General features: G+C 41.1%; 1 protein-coding gene across 1 annotated transcript in view; it reads right to left on the bottom strand.

The window, feature by feature from the left end:
* Nucleotides 1-7,100: 7,100 nt before the first annotated feature.
* Nucleotides 7,101-25,618, bottom strand: part of RPS6KB2 (ribosomal protein S6 kinase B2) — a 52,941-nt gene continuing 34,423 nt past the window's right edge. Inside the window, exons 11-15 of the mRNA XM_089687562.1 lie at nt 22,781-22,843; nt 21,687-21,764; nt 18,899-19,003; nt 17,322-17,416; nt 7,101-10,991 (exon numbers count right to left, since the gene is read on the bottom strand). Of these exons, the coding sequence (XP_089543688.1) occupies nt 10,880-10,991; nt 17,322-17,416; nt 18,899-19,003; nt 21,687-21,764; nt 22,781-22,843 (453 nt within the window). The 3' untranslated portion in view covers nt 7,101-10,879. The remainder of the gene's footprint in view (nt 10,992-17,321; nt 17,417-18,898; nt 19,004-21,686; nt 21,765-22,780; nt 22,844-25,618) is intronic.

Raw genomic sequence — 25,618 nt, 5'->3', positions numbered from 1 at the left:
TCGCTGGATCTGTAGCTCAGGGAAAGCACACAGACAGAGAAGAGGAGCAGAGCGGCAGCATGAAGATCGGAGTGAGGGACCAGCCGGAGCCTGTGAAGATGAAGAGAGTGGCTGGAGAGGGAAGACTGCTGATCAGTAAGGTAAGTGTCTGTGCCGGGGCCGTGCAGCCGGGATCTGGGCACAGCAGATAGTGCTGCTGCAGCCAGGTATGCTGGCTGTGGATGGGAGAGGGAGGGAGCCTGGGCTGCAGCAGGGCTCATCAATGTAAGCATCATTGGTCTTAGTAGGAGTAATAGTGCCCCATCATTAGTGTCAGTGTGGGAGGAATAGTGCCCCATCATTGGTGTCACTGACATCAATGATAGGGCACTATTCCTCCCACTGACACCAATGATGAGCAGGAAGAGGTGGAGTCTAAAGAGGAAGGGTGGATCTTGAACAGGAAGGGGTGGGACAGATTTAGATAGGGGGTCTGGGGCCTAGGACAGCACAAAACCATAATACACCACTGCCAACAGTAAAGTATGTGAAGTGGGTTAGGGTGTGCCAATGCTCAGATTTCCAGTTTTTACCAATGACAATATACTTTTGACTTAACCACTTGCCTACCAGGCACTTATACCCCCTTATTTACCAGGCCAATTTTCAGCTTTCAGCGCTGCCGCACTTTGACAATTGCGCGGTCATGCAACATTGTACCCATATGAAATTTTGATCATTTTTTTCTCACAAATAGAGCTTTCTTTTGGTGGTATTTAATCGCCACTGGGCGCTTTACTTTTTGCGCTATAAATAAAAAAAGTGCAAAAAATTTGAAAAAAAAAAAGTTTCTTTGTTTCTATTATAAAATTTTTCAAACAGGTATTTTTTCTCCTTCACTGATGTGCGTTGATGAGGCAGCACTGATGGGCACTGATAGGCGGCACTGATAGGCAGCACTAAAGGGCACTGATAGGCAGTACTAATGAGGTGGCACGGATAGGCAGCACTAATATGCAGCACTGATAGGCGGCACTGATAGGTGACACTGATGATGGGTACTGATAGACGGCACTGACTGGCATCACTGCTGGGCACTGACTGGTGGCACAACCCCTGGGCACTGACTGGTGGCACTGACTGGCAGCACTGATGGGTGGCACTGGTGGGCAGCACTGGTGGGTGGGCACAGGTGGGTGGCACTGGTGGGCAAAGGTGGGTGGGCACAGGTGGGTGGCACTGCTGGGCACAGGTAGGTGGCACTTCTGGGCACAGGTGTGTGACACTGCAGAGTGGCACAGGTAGGTGCACTGCTGGGCACAGGTGGGCGGAGCTAGTGGGCGCACTGCTGGGCACAGGTGGGCAGAACTTGCGGGTGGCACTGCTGGGCACCGATCATCAGGGCACTGATCATCAGTGCCCTGATGATCGGTGCCGATCCCCGCTCTGACAACTGCCGGTTCTCGGCAGTACTTTCCTCACGATCTGACAGCGTGAGGAAAGTGCAGCCGAGAACCGGCACTTGCATTTCCCTCTGATCAGAGTGTCATTGGACACCGCTGATCACGTGGTAAAAGGCCACTGTGATTGGCCTTTTACCACATCACGTGATCAGCTGTGTCCGTAGGACACAGCGATCACGGAGATCGCAGGGTGCGCGCCCCCTGGGGCGCGCAGGAGAGCGCGTTCTGGGAGGACGTCATATGACGTCCACTCAGAACTGGCCGGCCGCAGTGAAGCCGTCATTCGGCTATCTGCGGTCGGCAGGTAGTTAAACAGTATGGTGGGAAATTGCATATTACATATTTCCTATTAATGCTGGCCTCAGAAATATCCAATGAAGCCTCCTAATATCCTGGTTACCAACTCATACCACAGGAATGTGACTATATAGACAAGCTAGACCACTCTCCTTTCAGGAATGTGTGATTACATATTGGACTAGTCTACATCCTACAGTTGTAGCTGGAAATATTTAGTCTCAGACCAGAGCTTGCACTCATGCATGCAGTTGAACTTGGTCGACTACGCCGCAAAAAGCAGACAGGGACTCTATGGCAAAACAGCATCTTCAGTAAATGCGTAGTTGCACCCAAAAGGGGAAGTTCCACTTTAAAGATTGGACCCCCGCTTGGACAGTTTTTGCAGCTGCTGACTTTCATTTTTTTTTGGTTTTAGGTGGAACTCCTCTTTAACCACCTCCCGCCCACCATATAGTAAAATGATGGGCGCAAGGTGGTTCTCTTGTGAAATGGGGAAACAGCTCTCATTGTTTGAACACTATTTGTGTGCAGTAAATTATTGTGTGGGGTAAATTAAATGTTCAGGACTGACATTCTGCGGTTTGGCCACAAGATGCCACTGTTTTCCTAACACAGACTCAGACTGCATAGATATTTCTATATTCATGAAGAGGTGGGGTTTTCACACTTAGTAGAGGGAACAGGAAGAGTAGAGACAGCAGCCATGTTTTGTGGATGGTAAATGCAGGAGCCATGTGAGCAGAGAATCTGATGGCATCCAGGTGTGAGAACATCCCTCAGTAACCAGAGCTGCTGCTAAGTGAAACTGATCGTGTCCAAGACCCTGATCCTGTTCAGAGAAAGGAAAATTGCTGCCAGGAATGCTGATGAGAGCAGAGGAACAAAGCAACATACACTGCGATACCGCATGCTTGTTGGAGAGACATTTGTTCTGTTCAGGAGTCACCAGCGAATACGAAGCAGACCGGGGTCGGTAAGATCATGCTCGCACCTCATTTCAGTGTTTGCGCCTAGAGACTGAGGCCAGGCCTATAGTTAGTTAGTTAGGGTCTCTGTTTGTGTCAGGCCACAAGTGTTATTACTGATCATTGGAAGGACTCCATAACTTAAAGTGACATTTCACATTGGAGAGCTGATAAAATTCCACAAACTCAAGCCAGACTGGTGTTTTGCTCAGAAGGAATACTGAGGCACGTGCTACAGGACCAGTTATGGGAGGGGGAATACTGTAGATTTGTGTAAGATTGTAAGCTGTTGTGCTGCACCGCAGGCTAGCCAATACCATACACCCATACACTGATTCCTGCTCTTTTAGGATAATAACGGGTAAGGTGTGGCAGCTTAGTTGTGCCCATCAGTAGGTAAATTACTACACCTTCTACCTTCATCCATCAGGAAGCGCTGTGCTGTGCTGCACAAGGGTCTCAGCCTTTGGGCTGGGTGTATGTAAATTTATTGTATGTTTTCAGCATTTGTGGTTGTGTTTATTTGCCACATATAAGTAAAATTCTGTTGTGGCAAAAGCTGGTGTTGGGGTTGCTTTCCTCGTTCGTGACTTCACTGTATCCTGGGGAGCACACCCCGGGACACAGCTTACACTCTCGTTCTGGTAGGACGTCATATGACGTCCTCCCATTCTCACCGCACATGCGCGGCTCAGGGAGCGCACAGCGTGGCGATCGGCGGGGCGCTGTGCCCCTCAGACACAGCGGATCACTGATCCACGGAAAGAGCTGAAGATGTCGGCTCGGTCATGTGATTAGCTCCAATCGTGTCAAATCACAGCTGATCACATGTAAACATGCAAATGCCAGTTATCGGCATTTCTCTCCTCTCGAGCTGTCACGCTGACAGCTCGAGAGGAGAGGAGAGCCAGTAATCGGCATTCTGCGGAGGGGACATGTACACTGATCATCAGGGCACTGATGATCAGTGTGGCCCCAGCAGTGCCACCTGTCACTGTCCATCAGTGCTCGCCAGTGCCACATCAATGCCACATATCAGTGCCTACCAGTGCACATCAATGCCACCTATCAGTGCCCATCTGAGCTGCTTTCAGTGCCTATCAGTGCCACCTATCAGTGCCAGTCAGTGCCGCCTATTAGTGCCATATATCGGTGCTGCCTTTCCGTGCCCATCAGTGATGTCTGTCAATGCCCATCAGTGCCACCTACCAGTGCCTCCTCATCAGTGTAGCCTATCAGTGCCCATCACTGCAGCCTCATTAGCGCACATCAGTGAAGGAGAAAAATCACTTATTTACAAAATTTTATAACAAAAACTAAGAAAAAGCTTTTTTTTAAAATAGTTTCTGTGGTTTTTGGTTTAAGAAAAAATTAAAACCCAGAGGTGATTAAATACCACCAAAATAAAGATCTGTCACAAAAAAAATGCTAAAAATTTCATATGGGTACAATGTTGCATGATCGCGCAATTGTCATTCAAAGTGCAACAGCACTGAAAGCTGGAAATTGGCCAGGGCAGGAAGGGGTATAAGTGCCCTGTAGGCTTGTGGTTAAATACCAACTCATACCAAAGGAATGTGACTATATGGACAAGCCAGACCACTCTCCTTTTAGGAATGTGTGATTACATATTGGACTAGTCTATATCCTACAGTTGTAGCTGTAAATATTTAGTCTCAAACTAGAGCTTACAATCATGCATGTGTCTGAATCTGGTTGGCTCTGCCACGAAAAGCGGACGGGAACTCCATGGCAAAACAGCATCTTCAGTTAAGTATTATTGTTATATTTTCTTTATCTGTCATTATTTGTAATAAATGTTTTTACGTATAAGTGTTTGTGTGATCTCTCTTTGCACATATTGAATACAACCCCGAAAAAATAACAAACACAATATTAACTTACAATTAACAAAATAATAAGCATCTGTTACAGGAAACCTGGAATAAGAGAAAAGTGCACAGTCGCTGCTGACTATCCCAAAATGCCAGTTACCTGGCTATCCCGGGATACAATACTTTGTTTAATTTACAGAAAACAAGGATGCAGCATATAATGTTCTCTTGTGCCTAGCAGTTTGTCAGTGACTTAAATTTATGGAGCGATTGGATTAGCTAGACACCTCAGCAATTGGCGTTTTCAGGAGAATACAACTGTGCGTCTCTCCTCTCAGTGCAAGCTTTTGGAAAAAGGTTTTTAAAATAAAAGTTATATTTTAAACTGGACATATATTCAGGCACACTTATCCTCACACTCACAATAAACTGCTCTTATGCCCAGCCCCACTTTTTCAGAATGTCACTGTGGAGCAGTGCTTTCTATTCCTAGACCCTGTCCCCTGATGACACCATCAATGTTATCTAGTAATTAGAGGCATAGTTGGGCAGGATAAACTCCTAATAGGCTCCTGTAAAGCTAGAACAACTGTGTATACCTAGGCACTGTCACATGTTATGAAGTGCTCTGCTTCTTGAGACCTCATTCAACACCTGACTAGTTTGTCACAAAATTCCTGTAGAATGCCAATGCTCAAGATGGAGAATCCCATTATTCTCACTGGACCCATTCACACCTGAGAGATGCATCACTTGTTGCGCATTTTTGGCCCCATAAAAATAACCAGAAAATCACTTTAAAAATGTGTTTGCTTGCTTTTTTCAGGCACTCCTATTTAACAGTGTCTGTGGAGTCACAAATGCAATTGTATCCCTGCTCTATCAGACAAGTGTAGGAATGCATGAAAAAGGTGTGTACAAATGAGCAAAAAAAAAAAAAAAAAGCCTCAAAAATCACCTTGCTACACTCACATTCAAGTGTGAATGGTCCCTTAAATCAAGAATTATCTGCTAACAGTATAGTTTTAACTAAAGCGGAATTAAAGGTAGCTCTTTTACGGGCCCCAGGAGTTGTTAGCCATGATGTGCTAATATGACAGTACTAATATTTAATCCTATTCCTGGCAAAAAGCCAAGTGGTACCAATATTCAAAAAAGAGCTACAATATATACCTGGAAGCTACAGACCAGTCAGCCTAACATGAATAGTATGTAAACTATTGGGAGGATGATAAGAGACCATCTCCATGAATTTACAGACAAAAATAATATCCTCAGTAGTAACCAGCATGGATTTATAAAAGACTGTTCTTGCCAGACCAACTTGTTAACATTCTATGAGGATGTGGGATGTAATCTGGATTTAGCCAAAAGCGTTTGATACAGTTCCCCATAAACACTTAGTGAATTTTCTGAATGTTCTAGAGTTGGAAGTTGTTCTGGGACCAATTTTATTTGTTTACAACCATCATAGAGTCTGGTATAAATACAAAGCTAAGCAGAATAACTTCACAACAGGATATAGAAACTTTACAGGAAGACCTCAATAAAATAGAGGGGTGGGCAACTACATGAAGGTTCAATATTGAAAAATGTAAATTAATGTATTTGGGGGCTAAACATATGAATGCACGCTACTCGCTAGGAGAACCTCTGGGGGAATCCAGGAAGGAAAAGGAGCTGGGGGTCCTAGTAGATGGCAGGCTTAGCACTAGTATGCAACACCAAGCTGCAGCAAGCAAAGATAGCAGACTATTGGCATGCATTGAAAAGGGTATTTACTCAGGAGAGTCTATAATTCTACCATTTTACAAAATGTTTTTGGCCCCATCTTGATTTAGCTGTACAGTTCTGATCACCAATTCTCAGGAAGGATGTGCTGGAAATGAAGAGACCAGAGAAGGCAACAAAGCTAATAAGAGGGGGTTGGAGTGTAGCAATCGTGCCCACAGAGATGGACGAGGTCCTCCATTTTGTTAAGAACCCTTCCATGTTGTCTCACCTCTCTCCCCCTCCCAAAGCAGGCTTTCTCCTCCAATCATCCCCCCCCACTGTTGAGTGGCATGTGGTGATAACAGAGGTCGCAGGCAAACCAGGCACAGCAGGAGAGCTCCGCGCTATAAAACCCCAACAGAGCTGGGACCAAGCTGTCTGGTCGCTGTGCAATCTGGGATATTGTAAAAGCGTAAACGAAGTCCTTCACAGGAGTTCAAAGGCATTCCAGAGAAGGCATAAAACAAGACACCACATTCAACATCCATTCTCCCCTATGATTTCATATCTTGGAATATGAAAGACTTACATAAAAACCAGGCATATCTTCAGATTGGTCACATTAATACAAATCGTTTGGCATATTACCTTCCCTAGCTGGCATATATAGGAGGGCAGGAAAGTATATCTCCTGAACCATTCAAGTGTATATGACATGTTTCATCTCTAACCATTCCACAAAGAACAGGATGCTTTTTCATACAAGTACATGGTACAGCAGGCACATATCAGGAATAGGAAATGTTGGTTTTACATATTTTTGAATAAAAACTCAGAGACGGACATTCCCATTTTTGTGGGACTTTATTTGCTTTCATATACACACACACATCACTTCATCATGCCAGTAACAAATTTAAAGATTATGAAACCCAGTGTCAGTTGTTAATGTCTGTATTAACAGTCACATACAGCCTGAAAACAAATCCATATCATTTGCTTTAGTAGATATATTTAGTTGGGTCATGTAACATTTTTCATTTTCAGACAGGAGTAGAAAACTCACAGCTAGTTCACAAGCCTGTCCTGTTGAGACACCCCACTTGGAACCCAATCAGCTGATTTACTGGCTCTGATCAGCAACCCAACTGTCACCAATACTTTGACAATGCTTTCCTTTCATTAGTGATCTTGGCCTCCTTCCAAAAGCCTACGTATTTCCAAAGCAGGCTAAATCTTGCATCCCACTGATCAACAGCTGGGAAACGGGGAGTGGTGGAGCGGTCAGTATAGCTTTCCTTCTATCCTTTCAAAAAATGACATCGCAATGCTCTGGCCCTCAAGTGACTATAATATGTAAACACCAGATTTGTCATCTTAAAATCCAAATTTTTGGTCATCTCTATGCCACATTTCTATCCCCTGGTGACAGCCCAGTAAACATCTGAGAGTATATCTAAGACCTGGCTTGTCTCACAAACACAGGCTTCAACTGTGCTTGAAATTTTTAAAACAATAATATAGATTAGTGGTTGGTGAGAGCTCTGTTTAAGTATTAGAGATTTGCATGAACATGAAAAAAATACTTCCAAAATGCTCTCTGAACTCTTCTACTGTAAACGGTTTAAACTCCTCCTTCTGCCTGAAATCATTAGACTTGCAGCACTGTACAATATTTTTAATTTGTTTTAGTAAATACATAATTGTTTTTTTTTTCTTGGAGCTCAACTTTAAATAAAATCTGCATAAATTGGACATGGTTTATATATTTAGGAATTGATGTATATTAAAAGGGGGAGAAGTACAGCCATAGCTCATTTGGTTGTACTTCTCCTGCAGATCACAGCTCTTTCTGCACTCCTGTGACCCATTTTCAGTCAGCAGTGGGCTAAAGTCACTCAGCAGGTCCAGGCTGGGAAAGGATCCCGACCACATGGTCAAGATCTACCCAGGAGACTGGACCAGCACCTGGCTCAGCGAACCGCTGAGAGACAGACAGCTGCTCCCTCCACCTCCAGTTTAGCGCTGTAGAGGGGGGGGGGCAGAGCAGACACTGGTGACTGACAGTCTCGGTTCTTTGCTCAGAGCAGCTGGGAGAACTTGGCTATCAGCAGTTATCTGATCGCTCAGTTCTCATCCTTAGAATCGGCAGGGGACAGATGCAGCATCGGGTCCATGCTGCATCTGCCTAGGTAAGCATAATTAAACAAAAATCCCAAACTTCTTTTTTAATGCCCTAAAGGGTAGAGAGATGCTTCCCTGCCACTCCTGCCTCAGTTGCAGCTGGCACTTCTGGCTATGGCATGTGACCCGTGCGCCGACGCACGATCGAGGAAGTTACGTCACCAGTTCCCTTAGCGCCTGACCCCAATGCAACACAAGGCATTTTAATGCCAGCTCAACGAGACAGGTGTGGAGAAGTAGTGCTGGCATGGTGAGTATCAGGGTCTTGGGTGGCAATTGACACAAAATATCCCTTTTTCCCTGCAGGGGCAAGACAACATAGTGTTCAGAACTAAACATCTTTACTACTTTAAATATTGTATAGGCCCATTCACATCAAGCAGGCGCTGCTGTGCATTATGCACATGTGGTCTGATGCTACAATGCATTTTACCTTTATTTAAATAGGACTTAAGTAACTGTGTGGCAGAACACTGCAACACTTCCACATGTTAAAATAATGCAGATGATATACAAGTTATCACAATGCATCATGTTTCAACACAACAAACACCATCGCAGCATATTAGTGTGAGCATGTCCAAACCTAAATTAAGGTTTTTCCTTTCTTGTTTTGCATTGGGACTGTGTGGGGCAATGCTGCCCAAAAAGGCTGGTGTGAATAAGCCCCTAATCAGGCTATCAATACAGTAACATCATATACGTGATTTTTTTTTGTCTGAGGGCAGAAAATAAAAGAGCAATAGGTAACAGATTTTCTTTCTTAAATGTTCTAGCTTATAACTAAAATAATTTATAGCGAACTTAAATTAATAAATAAGTGAGAGGTATATATTTTACATAACTTGTTTGGGTAGCTAACAAGAATATGCTTTTGAAGCTCATGATACAAAGTAGTTTTCCTTACACTCTTACATGAGGTATGCTGTCAACCAGTATGAAGCAGAGTAGTGGAGAGCTCACAGGTTGTGGGTATGTTGGGTACAGGACTGCATTTTAGTGTTTTTTTGTTCATTCTAGCGAAAGTAAAATTATTATCTGGCTGTATTTAGTCACTTTAGTCTAAATAAATATCGAAATTTATTTAATCTGGAGTCCTTGTTCTTTAACAAATTGGAGATAAAGAAATTACTTGGTGGTGAGTTTGTAGTAGACAAATCTGTACTCTGTAATAGGTTAATGGTAATAATACTGTGCAGTAAAGCAGTCTGTTATTTCCCTGAGTGCTACATTCTGCGTACTTAAAAGTTAACAAAGCTGCTTAGCTGCGTCAGGTTACTGGCTGATGCATTGTGTGAATCCTTTCAGCCTATTCAGTATGGCAAAGAACAGTAGCAATCAATTAGAATTCACTATCGTCTACCTAATTAAGTGACACTCCAATTCTTTTGTGAGAGGTAAAAAAAAAAAACCCCAAAACAACAACTCTTGCCAATCAAGGTTTTATTATATATATTTATATATTTTTTTTTCTCTGCAAATGTTTCAGATTCTAATTTTCTTCTATTTTTAAAGTGGAATTAGACTTACATTTTACATGTTGCCCAACAGGTAAATCTGCATTGTTTAATAGATATTCACATCAGCCCCAGCTACACTCTGCATTCAGGGCACACTACGGCCGGCCATAGACTGTTTGAATCTCGGCCTGTTCAGCGGAAATGGGCCAAGATGCAAGCCATGTATGGGTGGGCTGAATGTACCCAAGTTGATCGACTGATCAATGTCGGTACAACCAGCCTGCCGGATTTTACATGTAGTAATTGCAAGCGGCTGTTATAGCCACTAGCAATAACCACTATGTTCACCGTACAGAAGGAAGCTCGGGCAGACCTGGGAGCACTGACAGCTCAAAGATGGAGGGCTTCAGTGCATGCTAGCACATTATTGCACAAACCTGTAGGGGGCCCAAATAAAAAAAAAAAAAAAAAAAAAAAGTAGAAGGGATTACTACTGCTTTAAAAACCAAGATAGACCTTTCCAGTGCACTTGATGAAAGTGTGTGCAGAGTATCTCCCTGCTACTACTGTGACCTCTGACAGCACAGTAATCAAAAGCAGCATACCTGATTAGCCTTAGTAAAGTACTTCTCAAGAGTGCTGGACATTCAAAAAAAAGTCTAGACTGTTCAGAAGTAAACATAAGTACTTTGCTGGATATGCCTGTAATAGGACTTCAGGATCTCTGTGGACATCTGCTTAAGAAGCAATGAGACAAGAATATAAGCAGAAAAAGTGAAATGCTGGGTAGTCTGTTTTACAAACAGTGATAGTTGGTAAAAAATATGAATTTATCTTCTTTACAACCATACTGACATTATGTTAGAAAAATGGAGTGAAAAAAGTGGAGTTTCTCTTCAACTGTGGGAGGATAGCTTGCTACAGGATTCTTTGTGTATGACCGCTGCCTTACTGAACAAGCCCATTTGTCTTGATATGTACTATACGGCTCGCCTTCCTTTATCCTTGCGACCTCTGGAGGAAATAGGAAGTGGCTGGGAGGACTCAATGGGCTTCGACTGATTCTGAGAAACTTGAGAAACACTTCCAGGGCTGCAAAAAATAAAAAAAATTAAAAAGTCTTAAAAGTGGTACTAAACCCTGAAATACAGTTGTGTTCAAAATAATAGCAGTGTGTTGAAAAAAGTGAATAAAGCTCAAAATCATTCTAATAGCTTTTATTTCCATACACACAAATGCATTGGGAACACTACACATTCTATTCCAAATCAAAACATGAAGAAAAGTATATCAAATTTGTGTTGTTCCTCTAAAAAAATTGAAGAAAAGTGAATATTAGACTGTTCAAAAAAATAGCAGTGTTTGTATTCTTTACAAACTCAAACATTCACTATATAAACTGAAAAATATTTGAAGATTTTGCTTTCCTTTGAATCACAATTAATATTTAGTTGTATAACCACTGTTTCTGAGAACTGCTGTACATCTGTGTTGCATGGAGTCAACCAACTTCTGGCAACTGTGAACAGGTATTCCAGCCCAGGATGATTGGATTTCATTCCACAGTTCTTCTCTATTTCTTGGTTTTACCTCAGAAACTGCATTTTTGATGTCGCCCCACAAGTTTTCTATTGGATTAAGATCCGGGGATTGGGCTGGCCACTCCATAACGTCAATCTTGTTGGTCTGGAACCAACAAGTCATGCTGGTCATGCTGCCTTATTCTGATGTATTCAAACTGATCCATGATCCCTGGTATGCGATAAATAGACCCAACACCGTAGTATGAGAAACATCCCCATAACATGATGCTTGCGCGACCATGCTTCACTGTCTTCACAGTGTACTGTGGCTTGAATTCAGTGTTTGCGGGTCATCTGACAAACTGTCTCTGGCTACTAGACCCAAAAAGAACAATCTTACTTTCATCAGTCCACAAAATGTTGCGCCATTTCTCTTTAGGCCAGTCAATGTGCTCTTTGGCAAATTGTAACCTCTTCAGCACGTCTTTTTTTCAACAGTGGGACTTTGCGGGGGCTTCTTGCAGATAGCTTGGCTTCACATAGGCGTCTAATTGTAACAGTACTCACAGGTAACTTTAGACCTTCTTTGATCTTCCTGGAGCCGATTGTTGGCTGAGTCCTTGCCATTTTGGCTTTTCTTCTATCCATTCGAATGGTAGTTTTTCGCTTTCTTCCATCGTCTTTCAGGTTTTGGTTGCCATTTTAAAGCATTTGCGATCATTTTAGCTGAGCAGCCTATCATTTTCTGCACTTCTTTATATGTTTTCCCCTCTCCAATCAACTTTTTAATCAAGGTACGCTGTTCTTCTGAACAATGTCTGGAACGACCCATTTTCCTCAGAATTTCAGAGAGAAATGCACTGTAACCAGTATGCACAACATTTGCTGCCTTCCTTCCTTAAATAAGGGCAATAATTGCCACCTGTTTTTCAAAGAATGAATGACCTCACTAATAGAACTCCACACTGCTATTATTTTGAACATACCCCTTTTGATTAGTGATTCAATTACACAGCATCAGAAGCATGCATGCCATGACTGTTGGGTCTGTTGGATTTCTATTACTCTACACCTGCTAATAAATTATTTGCCATGTAGAAATATCATTTCTACCAAAAACAGTGATTGATCAGGTTAGTGATGTCTGACTGCTATTATTTTGAACACAACTGTATATCCAGTGAAGTGACTGACCTCAGGTGATACACAGAGATTAAACAAATCCTCCTACACAAGTTGCACCTGTTTATCTGTAGTCCTTTTTTCTTTTAGATCAGCTCAATGCGCAGAATATATACAGCTTGTCTAAGCTCTCAAAAAGCTGGAGGCAGAGAGCTGAAGTTACACTCTGCAGGAGAGTATCTGTGATAGGACATCAGATTGCAAGGTCCTTTGATGTGGATAAAGTGCTGTATAATAGTTTCCCATTAAACAGTGTGAACGAAGGATAAAATAGGTGCCTAAAGTAAGGTTGTTCAAATATAGAAACCACATCACTAAAAAGGCAAACATTACATTAAATAGGGCAAAATGTACACTCTTAAAACGTACAATTGATCCCTTTTTATAAGCCCGTCACTGACTCAGAATAAGTATGCAACCAAGTAAGTTAAAACTCGACCAGCATACTTGCTTTGGGTCAGAGACTCACTAAGGATTATTGGTCCACATTCTACATACAAAGCAAGTCTGGAATGGTAGCTTCTGTATCTATCTTGTCAAGTCTCCTTTAAGTGTCTGCAGTGATTTACCACGACTGACTATATGAAGATTTAATCCTCAGACATTGGTCATATCTATGCACTTGCTTTACCAGTACACTACCCAGCACTCAGGATGGTCCCAACAAAGAACATTAAGGGTTATTCAGAGACCTACTGTAAGGTGGTACACAAGCTCACTTACAGCAACACCAAAATTAAACATAAAAGAACAGAACCAATTCCAACATACGGCTCGTCAAAACCACACAACAGGATGCAGATATATGAGCATACTGCAGCTTAGTAGAGCAGGAAACACTCACCACATATGCCACATGCAGCTACAAAACACAATTGCATGTGTGAGGTGTGTTAAACAAGGGCAGCTCAGTGCAAAGTGGAAAGTTACACGTACACCGGCAATCTCAACTCTGCAAAGTCAATCACTACACATATATATATATATATATATATATATATATACATATATATATATATATATATATATATATATATATATATACATATATACATATACATACACACACACACACACATATATATATATACACATACATACATACATACATACACACACACACACACACACACAATATACATTATATTGTATGAAGAAAGCCTGCAGCTATCTTGCAATGTCAATACTGTGAAATGATAACCTAAAATATTTAGGTAGGTGAAAAAAATGTAATTTGATAAATTTTCTTTTTGCTATTTTTTTTATACTTCTAAAATCTCACTCAATTATTTGCTTTGCTGGGCTTTAGTCTTGAAAGGGCACATTATAGTGGTGTTTTTTTTCTTCTTTTTAATATACAGTATATAGGAGAACTTTCAAAAAGTTAAAGTGATTTAATTACGTTTTCTCAATTACAAATCGGTTCATATAAGAAAACATAATGAGAACTCCAGTGAGTAGCATCTATATCTAAAATTATCACATACAAGAACTATGTTAATTTCAAATACAAACTCCAGGCGCATGATAAATCATAAAAATTGTGGACACCAACAAAAAGTACCCTTGCACGTAACAAAATGGGATTTGTGTACTTCCCCTAACATTGCTTACTTGAGGGACACCGGATTTTTAAAACCAGGAGTTAAAGTGCCACCTACAGAAAGACTGGACACTAGAACACAAACAGGACAGCTCTAGGGACTTTATGAATGCCTCTATCCACTATGCTCAGTTCTTAAAAAGCAGTGCCATATATACAAGCAGGGAGACCTGTAACCGTCAATGGACAAAATAAAAAAAAAAAAATTTATGGTGACTGCAAAAATCATGTTGTTCATCGAGGGATGCAGGATTCTTAAATCATGCAATCCAACAAAAAACTGGCAACACAGCAATACAAACTGCTTGGCATCAGCATCCACTTGGTATGCAAGGATACTAACAATAACTGAGCATTTTGGATTCAAAGCGGAAGTAAAGTCCAGGAAAAAAAAAACTCCCCCCTGCAAGTCAAGGGCATTTCTGTGATGTGCTAGTATGCACCACATTTTGAAAAATGTGCCTTAAAACAAAGCCCTCCAGCGGTATGCCACTGCCATTGCTGCCAGGGCTTCCATCTTCACCAGGTCTTCCTTCTGGGTTCATGGGCTCTAGCCATTTGAATATCTGAGTGACAATGAGGTCACTCCCGTGCATGCAGTGCGCATGCGCCAGTGACGTCACTGGCTGCTGAAATAGTGATTATCTCGTATACAGTGCACGTTTAGGAGATGTACCTACAGGTAAGCTTATAAGAAAGCTTACCTGTAAGGAATAAGTCACAAAGCGGTGTTTACTTCCACTTTAAAAGTATTTATAGCACCTATGGCTGGTCTAAAGTTTTCTTGTTCTAGTGTCCAATACTCCTGTATGTTGCAGTATAACCCATGGTTTTAAGAACCCTTTGTCTCTTAATGGATGATAGAAACAGGGATTTTTCCTGGTTTACACCCAATCAGATGTGACATTCTGAAGCAAAGGAAAGGCTATATCCAGTTGTGTTCAAAATAATAGCAGTGTGTTGAAAAAAGTGAATAAAGCTCAAAATCATTCTAATAGCTTTTATTTCCATACACACAAATGCATTGGGAACACTACACATTCTTTTCCAAATCAAAACATGAAGAAAAATATATCAAATTTGTGTTGTTTCCTCTAAAACAAATGAAGAAAAGTGAATATTAGACTGTTCAAAAAAATAGCAGTGTTTGTATTCTTCTTTACAAACTCAAACATTCACTTATATAGTGAACTGAAAAATGTTTGAAGATTTTGCTTTCCTGTGAATCAATTAATATTTAGTTGTATAAGCACCGTTTCTGAGAACTGCTGTACATCTGTGTTGCAGGGAGTCAACCAACTTCTGGCACCTGTGAAAAAGGTATTCCAGCCCAGGATGATTGAACTACATTCCACAGTTCTTCTCTATTTCTTGGTTGATGTCACCCCACAAGTTTTCTATTGGATTAAGATTCGGGGATTGGGCTGGCCACTCCATAACGTAAATCTTGTTGGTCTGGAACCAAGATGTTGCACGTTTACTGGTGTGTTTGGGGTCGTTGTCTTGTTGGAACACCCATTTCAAGGGCATTTCCTCTTCAGCATAAGGCAGCATCACTGGCATGCGATAAATAGGCCCAACACTGTAGTATGCGAAACATCCCCATATCATGATGATTGCGCAACCATGCTTCACTGTCTTCACAGTGTACTGTGGCTTGAATTCAGTGTTTGGGGGTCGTCTGACAAACTGTCTCCGGCCACTAGACCCAAAAAGAACAATCTTACTTTCATCAGTCCACAAAATGTTGCGCCATTTCTCTTTAGGCCAGTCAATGTGCTCTTTGGAAAATTGTAACCTCTTCAGCACGTCTTTTTTTCAACAGTGGGACTTTGCGGGGGCTTCTTGCAGATAGCTTGGCTTCACATAGGCGTCTTCTAATTGTAACAGTACTCACAGGTAACTTTAGACCTTCTTTGATCTTCCTGGAGCGGATTGTTGGCTGAGTCCTTGCCATTTTGGCTATTCTTCTATCCATTCGAATGGTAGTTTTTCGCTTTCTTGAACGTCTTTCAGGTTTTGGTTTTAAAGCATTTTCGATCATTTTAGCTGAGCAGGCTATCATTTTCTGCACTTCTTTATATGTTTTCCCCTCTCCAATCAACTTTTTAATCAAGGTACGCTGTTCTTCTGAACAATGTCTGGAACGACCCATTTTCCTCAGAATTTCAGAGAGAAATGCACTGTAACCAGCATGTACAATATTTGCTGCCTTTCTTCCTTAAAAAGGGGGATAATTGCAACCTGTTTTTCAAAGAATGAATGACCTCACTAATAGAACTCCACACTGCTATTATTTTGAACATGCCCCTTTCGATTATTGATTCAATTATACAGAATCAGCAGCATGCATGTCATGACTGTTGGGTCTGTTGGATTTCTATTACTCTACTACACCTGTTAGTAAATTATTTGCCATGTAGAAATATAATTTCTACCAAAAACAGTGATTGATCAGATTAGTGATGTCTGACTGCTATTATTTTGAACACAACTGTATGTTAGAACTTCACCAAAAAGGTGAGGTTCCGCTTTTCCACCCTCCTTCAAACACACCCCCCCAACACTTTTGGACACTATTTTTATGTGGGGGGAGCAGATACCTAATTTTGATAGGTACCTGCTCCCACTTCTGCTAGGATCGCCTAGGTAATCCAAGTGGAAGTTCAGCCCTTATTTGCCCGCAGCTTTCTGGGACCTGTGACCTGGCCTCATTTATGAAGCGCAGCAGGACTTGCACATGCAGAGTACGAACCCGGCTACAAAAAGCCGCACCGACTCAAAGTCTGTTGCGATTAGTAAACATGCAAGCAACAGGGACCCAAAGAACAGTGAAGAATTGGACTAGGGGAGGACAGTACTGAATCCCTGGACAGGTGTCCTTATATTAAAAGTCAGCAGCTACAGTATTTGTAGCTGCTGTCTTAATTTTTTTGGGGAGTCACTGAAGTTCCTCTTCAAATTTATGCACATTTCTATTGGTTGATAAGTTGTGCAGGTTTTCAAAAACCATGTATCCATTTCAGATACATCAGGTACTCAGTCGAGTTCTCATTTAAAATAAATAAAAAAAAAAAAAAAGTACAAGATCATCCTAGGAGTTACAGTGCTCACCTCTGAGATGGAAGATCATGAGACTGATGCCATGATTGGAAGCTGAAGACCTCACGAAGACTTTCCAAAACTGAAGGGGCGATGTAAGTGAAACCCTATCCAGTAGTGAGAAGATACACGTTTACGTTGACAGGAAAAAGATATACACGACCTAAAACACACCAATCATTAACTGCGCTTCTCACCATCACCACTATACAAGAAAAAAATCCCACCCTGGAAATCCATACAATTAACTTGCCTCACACAGATACAAAAACACACAAATTAATGCACATCTGTATTCATGAATATGTTAGGAAATGGAAATGTATTTTTTGCAAGCAGTGTAAATACCTAAATTTGATATGGTGTCAGCCTCTTACAGTCCCAGTACAAGAAAGCTCAGGCTGGGAGAGGGGAAAGTTGCACAAGAAGCCAATCAGCTATGACACAGTGCTCATATTCTAACAAGGAATGCGCCAATAGTAGGAGAGAGCAAAGTGAGAGAGAAGAGCTCACCAGACACAGGCTTCAGAAGGCCATGTAACACTAGCAATCCTGTTGCTGGCATGATAAGAATCATTATACAGGTGTAAGCCAGGGAGGAGGCAGAAGAAATACTCACCTGTTTCTATAGGTCACTTCCTTGCTGGCTGGATTGGCTGGAGCGAGATGCTACTCCTTTGCTGGTGACTAACATTCTACATTCTACAGCATTTCCACAAATGAAGAGGAGATGCTGAACTCATCCGGACAGCGAGTTAGTGACACATTGAAGTAATCAAGTACTTTCTCTGCAGCTTTTAGCGATTCTGACAGGTGGCATGACCCCAAGTGTAACTTAACAGCAGCAGAAACAAAATCAGGTATCTGGCCCTGCCAGGCAGAGACACTCATTTTATGTGGGGTCACTGAATTAATGGCTGGATTTTACAATCAACTTAAAATGATTATTGCAGCATATTGTTTTTTGCACACATGGCGACTCCTGGTGTCTACTGATCACCAATTGTGATATTTGAAAAGGTATTTAGGGCCAAAAAGGATTGTGAACAAGGGGAAGGAAAAATAGTTAAAATAGTTTTGAAAATTAAAAAAATTAATTTTTCAGAAAAAAAAAAAAAGAAGGTGAATTACAACCACAACCCCCCATCCCAGTCCCACCTGTACGTACTTCTGTGGATGATGCAGAGGTCTGGGGATTTGACCTTGCTCATCTCTCTCTTTTCTCTGCAGTGGTTCCAGGATGGATCAACGCAATTCTGTCAATGCCAGCACAAAGAATCACCTGATGCACCCAGGAAGCCATGTAGAAAGAAGGGGAAGAAGAAGAGCAGGGATTTCAAAATCCCAGACTGCTACACTGGCCGCGTGGGCACTGACAGCTCATTGCTCATGCATATACAGCAGGGACTGAGGGGTTGGGAAGGACATAAAAGGTTAGTTCAACCTTTCAAAAAAAATTGAAAAGGTAAAATGACACCCTAAGTCACGGGAAATATTATATAGGCAGATGGAGAAAAAAAAAAATCATTTTACTGTATGACATTGCAAAGTTCAATGCAGAAATAATTTGTCGTTGAACTTAAACTCACCAAGAAGGCTTGGTTTGCACTCTCACTGATAACAGCATCAGGACTGTCAATAGGTGTCAGTCGGGTAAAATGGGCACCAAAGTGGCTGGCATCATCCTCAGATAGCTAAAAGAAAAAAAAAAAAAAAAGACAAAAAAAATGAAGTTTTAGAATACTGCATAAATAAAAATGGTTACAGAAGCAATATAAGGTCTTATTAAAGCAGTATTAAACCCAAAATTAAACACTTATTATATTGCAGATTTCTAATTCTTAGATGTGATGGCTGCATTCCTTTCTCTTTCATGCTTTTTTCCCCCCTTTATTTTCCACTGGTGATCCTGCCACTAAGTCTGTTGTTTTTCAACAGAACAAGCTCTCCTGCAAAAGTAGCAGTTCCATGTTGAGACAAACCATTTACCACTGTCAGGCGTGCTTACAATAATCAGCTTTTATTTATTCATGTTAAACCTTTATCCCAAAAGGAAAAAAAAAAAAAAAATAAAGGAAAAAAGGTTGCTGTAACTGATTATGTAACTGAGCTGGAGTTTGGCTTCAATTTGTTAGCGTGTCTAAATCTGCTAGTCCATCTTACACTCCCCTCTCTCCATATTAACAATACTGCTGTCCAAAGTTGCCCCCTGTGCTCCTTCATCCAGAGTGTAGGCACTCTAATACAGGACGTGTGTCACTGGCCAGATCACCAGGTGAGAACAGTAGGAAAAAAAGCCCAGGGGTGCACTCACTAGCACTTTTCACCAGTCCCAGGCATGGTTCAGACCCTTGGGCTAGTTCGTTTGTGTAGAGTGCGTGCTCCGAAATATGCTTGCGACTGGTTAATTGAACCGCAGCCAGGACCACTTTGAACATGTGGTCCTAGGTGAACACTTGAGATCCAGTATAGTTTGCTGTAGCATGAATGCAAACCATGTCCAAGCCCAGTTCTCTCCATAGAGAACTTTGTAGGAAAAACAAATGCTACTGCAGTACAGTACATACATCATTTGCATTCGTTGGCAATGGCAATAGTTCATTTGGGCCAAGCTGGTCCATTTAAAGTCAAAGTAAACCTGGAATACTACTTTAATTCCATCTGTCAGGGGGGCAGTACTTGGTCTTAAAGACTAGACCTCAGCGGTTCCGTTACAAAGTGGTGGTCCCCCTCAAAGAGAGGCATTCAGGCCAACTCGACCTAGCTCCGGCGGCAGACAGGAAGTTGTCTGCACTGATGCGGAATATAGAGCTGATTACTGTATGTAGCCGATGCTACAACAGTATAGTATAGCTCACACATCGGCAGCATCTGTTGGTAATGAAAATAGTTTGTTTGGGTTAGCTTGGACCAAACAAGCAAAATTACAGTAATTTCTCCTGTCATTGGGTGTGCATGGCAGTTATAAGGCGGGCAGAATCAAGAGCCATTTCCTTCCATTTCACATATAGAGAACTAGTAAAATGAGAAAAAGTCATTGTTTTGCATAAGGAACTACACTTCGTAGTACTCTGTAAACTACGCAAAAATTCAATAAATACTACTCGGGGGGGAAAAAAAAAAAAAGAAAAAAAAGTGTAAGTGGCTAAAAAGGACACTGAAACATAAAAAGTAGCATGAAAAAGAAGTGAAGAAAACAGACTGGATTTAAAGGAGAAAATTAACCACTTGACCTCAGAAGGTTTTACCTCCTTTATTCTATAAAGTAGCACTGCCCTACTTTAACTAACAATTACGCAGTCATGCAACACTGTAATCAAATGAAATTTATACATTTTTTTTCACACAAATAGAGCTCTCTTTTGGTGGTATTTGATCACCACTGGGTTTTTTTTATTTTTTAGTATATAAAAAAAAACACAAAAAAAAAAAAAAAAAAAAAAAAAAAAAAAATCCCAGTAAGTGTATATTAATTGGTTTGTTTTGTGTGAACATTCTTAACATCTACAAACTATGGTATATATATTGGAAGTTACATAGTTACTGATCACTGCCACTGGCCAGTATAGCGTCATAGCTTATAGTGGGAGTATGATAGTGTGGCATGCTAGCAGATGCTGGCTCAGAGGGTCATTGACCGACACCGACATCAATAGTGACACTAATACAGTGATCAGTGCTAATACTGTACACTGACACTGTATGACACTGGCTGGGAAGAGGTTAACATCTAGGGGCAATCAAGGAGTTGTGTACAGGAAAAAACAGCCATATAGCAAAGTAAAAGCAGCACATATTACACATTGTTAGGCACACAGAGTTCTGTGTTTTGTAAATATGGGAGGCCTTTTTCACAGTAAAAGCTGTCAAAATGTGGAATAGACTCCCTGAAGAGCTGGTTGTGGCCAGTTAAGTAGATTGCTTTAAAAAAAAAAAGCCTGGATTCTTTCCTAGATACACAGAATATAACTGGATACTAACATTTACAGGTAAAGTTGATCCAGGGAATATACAAAATTGTTGCATTGGATCAACTGTGGGCATAGGTGGACGTGTCTCTTTTTTCAACCAGGCTAAGTATGTAACTATGTAAGAGCTCTGTGTGTGATTGGGCACAGTTGATCAGCTGACTTTAAGAAAAAAATCATTGGCTGAAGTCAGCTGCCGAACTCGTGCTGTGTCCAGTCATGAACATGCGTGTGCCCCAAACCCGAAGGAAGGCCAATCATGTATATATACATACACACGTGACTGCACCTGCCACCCCACCACAGGAAACGTACTGTAGAAAAGAACACCAAGCAAATAAGAAAAAAGTGACACAGACATCGTTCAATACTTCCCTGGTTTGTCTGCTCCTTTACAGTATGTACTCACCAGGTGGGGTTTGTATGGTGGCTCAATTCTACAATGCAGCAGGTCATCCCATTGAATCTGTCTGAAAAAACGGTGCTTCTGCAATTCAGAACAAACAGGAAACGGGGTCAGCAAAAAGAAAGATAGACCTGGCACCAAATGTAGCCTAGTCAAGAAATACAAGAATATAAAAGGAAAAAGTACAGCGTAGAAAGGAAATCTTCCTAGTGAGAAACATAGCTGCATTTTCCTTTCCCTACTCTATTCCCAAACTAAAAAGAACCATTTTCATGATAAATGTTAACACAAAAATGTGAAAAACTTGATACTGCCAAGTCTAAATTTGAAGGTCCACTACAAAATTTCATTTCAACAGCCAGTGCAGGAATTTCTATTTTGAAATCAAAATCAAAATGTCACCTAGTGTGCAGGGGACAGTGGAGATTTCACGTATAACTGAAGGCAAAACTTAAAACTTTTTTTTTTTTTTAATTATTATTTTTGAACAGAGCGGAGAGGGATTAGAATGCCTATCAGTGCTGTCTGTGCCCGTTAGGGAGATTAACCCTCTTTATTTTTCCTGTTTGCCATTATCACCAAGAGTTAAAACAAAGGATTTCCCAAATCTGGGGATGTCACCAGGACAGGAATAGAGGGGAAATCTTTCAATGGGGACATTAGTTCTGGTGACTAGGGATACCCTCACTTTTGAGGATTTTCCCCTCGAATTCCTGTTTTGGGTTTGGGGCAGGACGTGAAGAGAATTCTCCCAAATGGGACACAGATGACAAAAAAAAAAAAAAAAAAAAAAAAAAAAAAAAAAGAGACAGCGTCATAATCCTCCCTTTCTCTAGCCAGCATGGAAAAAAAGTTTTGTCTTTAGTTCTACTTTAATATAAAAACTGAATCCCACATAAATCATGCAAAGGACAACACAAAATTAATTTTAGCAAAAATTACATGAACTAAATGGAGTTTTGGTTGATTGGAGATTTATGTCAAACCATAAAATCAATTTAAAAAGGAGCATCTCATTTATCTTACTTGTATTAACTGAAAGCGACACAAAATATACAGGATTTGTTAAATATAAAAATATTAATGACTTAGAAGACCTGAATATCTGCCACATCAGAAGGTCCTGATCCGAGTCTCTGAGTAGGATTCTTCTTAAGCAACTGAAACAGAATAAAAAGAAAAAAAGTAAAGAATAGGTCATTAATACTATAGGAAGAATTTTCTTAGGCAAGGATGGTTAAGCTGCAAAAGGTCCTACTGTATGAGGTAGCAATCGCAAATTAATAATTAAAGAAAAGGGATTCAACTATTTTTTTTTTTTTTTTAACATCTAATCATATCCACCGTCATGTTTACCAATTACGGTTTAGAAATATTTTAATTCTGGGATTTATTTTGACTGCCTTGTGAAATCAGGTAGAATTTTATTTTTAAGCTTTTCAGGCAAATGTAACTACATTTGCTCAGGGTATGTCGTTCTGCTTTCTTCTAGACCAAAACTGCTGGGGGATGTTGGGTTAATTTAAAGGATTAAATTAAGATATGGATATTTTACACATAGTTACACTGGTCCAGCTTGGACCAATGTAACGATGTATATACCCATACCTGGCCAAAAACCAAAGAAGCGTGAAATCACTGAAGCAGACACCGCTACTCCAGCAATCTCCACTTGCTTCAGGGTCCCATACTGAGCGGCTGGCCTGCTGCATTCTGAACACAGGAGGGTGGCTTCTCAATTGGTGATGTCACACTCTCCACCTCAACCAATCAGAGAACACTTTGCAATAATTCAGAAGATACAAAGCATTCTATGAATGGCGACTGTGCTTAGTGGCTGACCTTGCTGTGTTTACAATGCACCAAGCCATCTGCTTAGCATGGGACCCAGAAGCAAGTGGAGATCACAGAAGTAGACCCTGCTACTCCAGTGATTTTCAGCTTTCAGAGGCATTGGTCAGATATGGTATATACAATGTTACATATGTCCAAGTTGAACCAATGCAACTATGTAAAAATATACCATTCCTGAAATTCTTCTTTAATGGTCTCATTCTTTGTGTCAACTTATTTAGCTTCATGTAAGACAGAAGGGATTATATATTTGGGCAGGAAAAATCACAATGACAAATATGAAAACTGCAGTAAATTGAAAGCAATCGCATCTGTCCTTCCATAAGTCAGAGCAGTCAGAATAGCGAGAGAAGTCTGTTTTTGGTGACTGTGACTGATGCCACAGTCCTCAGACTATTAAAAAAGAAGACAAAGAAAGTATAGCAGCTCCATGCGAGGGTAACCTTGGAACGGCTTGCTAATACAAAGGAAAACGCTAATGGGGTTTTCAGTGCGACACTCCTGGCAATCCACAGGTTGGGGGCAAATACAGAGGCTCAATATTTTCTCCAAGAAAAAAGGAAAACCTCTAAGTCAATCACATACACACACATATATATATATATATATATATATATATATATTTTATAGAAACACACACACACACACACACACACACACACACCTCAAAGAATTAGAATATCATGCAAAAGTTCATTTATTTCAGTAATGCAACTTAAAAGGTGAAACTAATATATGAGATAGACTCATTACATGCAAAGCAAGATAGTTCAAGCCATGATTTGTCATAACTGTGATGATTATGGTTTACAGCTCATGAAAACCCCAAATCCACAATCTCAGAAAATTAGAATATTGTGAAAAGGTGCAATATTCTAGGCTCAAAGTGTCCCACTCTAATCAGCTAATTAAGCCATAACACCTGCAAAGGCTTCCTGAGCCTTTAAATGGTCTCTCAGTCTGGTTCAGTAGGAATCACAATCATGGGAAAGACTGCTGACCTGACAGTTGTGCAGAAAACCATCATTGACACCCTCCATAAGGAGGGAAAGCCTCAAAAAGGTAATTGCAAAAGAAGTTGGATGTTCCCAAAGTGCTATATCAAAGCACATTAATACAAAGTTATGTGGAAGGGAAAAGTGTGGAAGAAAAAGATGCACAAGCAGCAGAGATGACCGCAGCCTGTAGAGGATTGTCAGGAAAAGGCCATTCAAAAGTGTTGGGGACTTTCACAAGGAGTGGACTGAGGCTGGAGTCAGTGCATCAAGAGCCACCACACACAGATGGATCCTGGACATGGGCTTCTAATGTCATATTCCTCTTGTCAAGCCGCTCCTGAACAACAAACATCAGAAGCGTCTTACCTGGGCTAAAGAAAAACAGACCTGGTCTGTTGCTCACTGGTCCAAAGTCCACTTTTCTGATGAGAGCAACTTTTGCATCTCATTTGGAAACCAAGGTCCCAGAGTATGGAGGGAGAATGGAGAGGCACACACTGCAAGATGCTTGAAGTCCAGTGTGAAGTTTCTACAGTCTGTGTTGATTTGGGGAGCCATGTCTTTTGCTGGTGTTGGTCCACTGTGCTTCATTAAGTCCAGGGTCAACGCAGCCGTCTACCAGGAGATTTTGGAGTACTTCATGCTTCCTTCCGCAGACTAGCTTTATGGGGATGCTGACTTCATTTTCCAGCAGGACTTGGCATAGGAGGAACCGACAGAGCATGACGTCATCTTTTGCCCGGAGCCACGAGACAGCCCCGCGGCCATTTTAATTAGGGATCCCTGTAGTGCTCACCTATCACCACCAGAGGGACGGAGTTCTTGGAGTCTGGCTGATAATCATACCAACCTTAAGGGGACCTCCGGATCTCTGATACATCTTCCCAGGCTGATTGATCCACAGATTGGAATTCACCCTTTCCATCTACTCTAGGATTCCAGGAGATATTCATTTATGCGCATTTTCCATGCGCGTCCGGTGAGTGCGCACTCTTTCCATTGCTTCCTGGTCTTCATCAGTTATTTCTTGGGACTATTTATTTATATCCAGTTAACAACTACGGACTATTTGCTTTTTGCACT

The sequence above is a fragment of the Staurois parvus genome, unplaced genomic scaffold, assembly GCF_062004578.1.
Source record: "Staurois parvus isolate SC_StPar_1 unplaced genomic scaffold, SC_StPar_1.0 ptg000430l, whole genome shotgun sequence".
Taxonomy (NCBI): domain Eukaryota; kingdom Metazoa; phylum Chordata; class Amphibia; order Anura; family Ranidae; genus Staurois; species Staurois parvus.
This window is presented reverse-complemented; position numbering and strand designations above follow the sequence as displayed.